This window comes from Papilio polytes, unplaced genomic scaffold (assembly GCF_000836215.1).
Source record: "Papilio polytes unplaced genomic scaffold, Ppol_1.0 DF821400.1, whole genome shotgun sequence".
Classification (NCBI taxonomy): domain Eukaryota; kingdom Metazoa; phylum Arthropoda; class Insecta; order Lepidoptera; family Papilionidae; genus Papilio; species Papilio polytes.
Window position 1 is genome coordinate 3,901,540 of NW_013527804.1, and position 2,725 is coordinate 3,904,264.

Sequence of the window (2,725 nt, forward strand, 5' to 3'; positions counted from 1 at the left end):
AGTTGCAGATGCGTTGCCTACCCTTATCCGACGGAGGAGGAGACGCACATAAAGAGGATATTTCCCATTTCTATGCATCTCCTCCACCGTCAAATCCACTTCCCGTTCCCATAATCTCCTTGTAAGAAAAGGGTGGTAAAGAGGAATGGACTTAAATTAGGCCTCCGGCACCACAATCATCAGACGAAACACGGAATTGCTTCCATTTGACGGCTGTCTTCTGTGTGGTCGTGGTATTAGTAATTGGCTAAGATGCTAAAGCGGGCACTACCACTGTTAAAAAGTTTTATTTTATTAAGTTTTATTACCGAACTAGATACACGGTTATTTGTAAGAAGGGGCGAAGATTGTCGCGTTGCGATGAATGAGACAATTTTCCTAAAGTGGAACACTGGGGAATTCCGCGATTGTACAGCGTACATAGTATTCTCTAAGCCTGCAAGCAAACTTAAAGTAAAAATTACCTTCAGCATCCAATAGTTTGGTTAATCCGAGTTTCTCTTCAGCCACGTTAAATGCATTATTAAGGTTATGCATAGGATTGTTCCTGTGGAGTTTCTCGAACTGGATGAGGTCTGGTCTGTGTTTGTGTATGATTGCGTTGAAAGCCAACCCGTCCCGCCAGGAGGTGGTGAAGTTGCGTACATTCACGTTGTTGTAGCCGGCAGTCTTCATCTGACACCACAGCAGCAGCGCGTCCTTTGCTGATTTCGTTTCTTTGTTATCTGTCTCTTCGATTGTTATGTCTTGGATCTGTTGAAAATTACCATGTATAGATATCAACAATAAAGAAATTCTGAAACGTTAAAAAGCTTAGCGTTCCTGTTAGGGTGTTCTGAGAAATATTTTAAAAATAAATAAAGAAAAAAGGTCACTGTACTATACTAATATTATTAAGAGAAAAGATTCGTATTTTGGTATTTATGTATGTACTAGCTTTCGCCCGCAACTCCGTCCGCGTGGAATTAAAAAAAAAGTGAGGAGCCTATATACGTAGAGGATAGTCTGGAAGAACAGACTATCAGAGGATAGTCTGTACGACTGTACTGTACTGTAGACGTAGAGACGTCTATACCAAATTTCTTCGAGATCTGTTCAACAGTTTAGACTACAAACTCAAACAAACATCCATCCATTTATTCATCCGTCTAAACTTTCGCATTTATAATATTAGTAAGATTGAAATAATTAAAAAACTACTGAGCCCATTATAAAAATTCTTTCGCTAATAGAAAGATAATTTGTGAGTAAAATAAGCTATATTACACATAACAGCCAGTATTTTAAAATATATCACATTTTTTCACACCAAACAACCATTCAAAAAACCATTGTTAATAAGTATTGCCTACGTATAAATAATAAATTCATTAATATAGACATATACCTGGAATCTAAGGATAATAGTCCATATAAGTCCGAGACTAAGTCTTGGGTTCCCATCGACGATATCATGCGAGCCCATGTTCTCGAGGTGAACGCGCTGCTCGCGTAGGAACTGCAGCGCTTTGTCTACGTTCTCCAGGCAGTGGATACGCATTTTGCCTTTTGTCGGCCGCGGCTGGAACAATCATCAATGTTAAACTCTTTTTCCACACGTCACGTATCCTACTATTAGAATAGGTATATAACTTTACTGTCGTGGTTTTTAGTGTCGTCTGGTGAGCTAAAGCAAACCAATCGTGGTAAGAAACCCGTATTTTACGAACATTATATTGGAAAAGGGTATAGCATAGTAAAGCTATTCAATTTTCAATGAATATAAAATGTATCACAGTTACCATTTGTTCTAAAATTACTAATATTAGATTCTCTACAATTGCAATTTTGAAACATAAACAACATGAAATGAAATTGTTACAGTAACGTGATTTTTGAAAGCTCTAGAACGATTCGATAAAAACATAAGGAATAAAATCCAGAAAACAAAATTGTCGTCTTCCCGTGAGGTCCATGTATGTCGAAGTCGGTAGCAGAGAAGAGACCCTTTTAGGCAAAGTCAGGTTTAACTTTTTGTCTTGATTCGTTTTCTCACGCTGTGGGTATTTACATCGTTACATCGATAGAGATATTTTTTAAAAAGAGAAAATATAACTATTGGAACACCACTGCTCACACCTCTGTTAGACTGAGAGTCATCTTAATTACAATTCATATTAAGATTATAATAAATCTCAAGCTGGATTATTATTAATCAGCTTTTTGTTTATCTATTCCTTTCTTTTAGTATTGACGTATGAGACATTTTAGGCTACGTTGCACATCTAAGAGATTCTACTGTCGAGACATTTTAGTAAAACCAGTCTTTCCTCCCACTCCCTTTGAATAAAAAATTTAAGAGAACAATATATACCTATTTATACGTAGTTTAGAGTATAACCCTTATGTATTTTTCCGATATTACTTTACTAGATAATGTGAACTCACCAGTCTCTCTCCTGAAAGCACCTCGAGGAGTCGGATGAGCATCTTGCCGTCTCTCATGTCCACGTAGAGGTCGCCGATGCGGCACCCTACACGTACCAAGTGCGAATTCACCCATTTCTGGAAAGTCTTCTTTTGCACGTTCTCTCGTTCGTCTGGTAAAAAAATAGACAAATGAACATAATTTTAGTTACATATAATTGTTTATGCAAAATCCGTTAACAAATTTTATAGTTATAAATCACTAAAATCATGTTTCAAATTTAGCGAATAATTTTGTGACCTGGTAAAAAAATCGAGA

The 2,725-nt window shown here is 36.9% G+C and overlaps 1 protein-coding gene across 1 annotated transcript in view; it reads right to left on the bottom strand.

Moving 5' to 3' along the window:
• The window catches only part of LOC106108717 (nesprin-1-like), a 33,432-nt gene that overhangs the window by 7,326 nt on the left and 23,381 nt on the right, over positions 1 to 2,725 (bottom strand). Inside the window, exons 3-5 of the mRNA XM_013289978.1 lie at positions 2,428 to 2,579; positions 1,388 to 1,561; positions 421 to 753 (exon numbers count right to left, since the gene is read on the bottom strand). Of these exons, the coding sequence (XP_013145432.1) occupies positions 421 to 753; positions 1,388 to 1,561; positions 2,428 to 2,579 (659 nt within the window). The remainder of the gene's footprint in view (positions 1 to 420; positions 754 to 1,387; positions 1,562 to 2,427; positions 2,580 to 2,725) is intronic.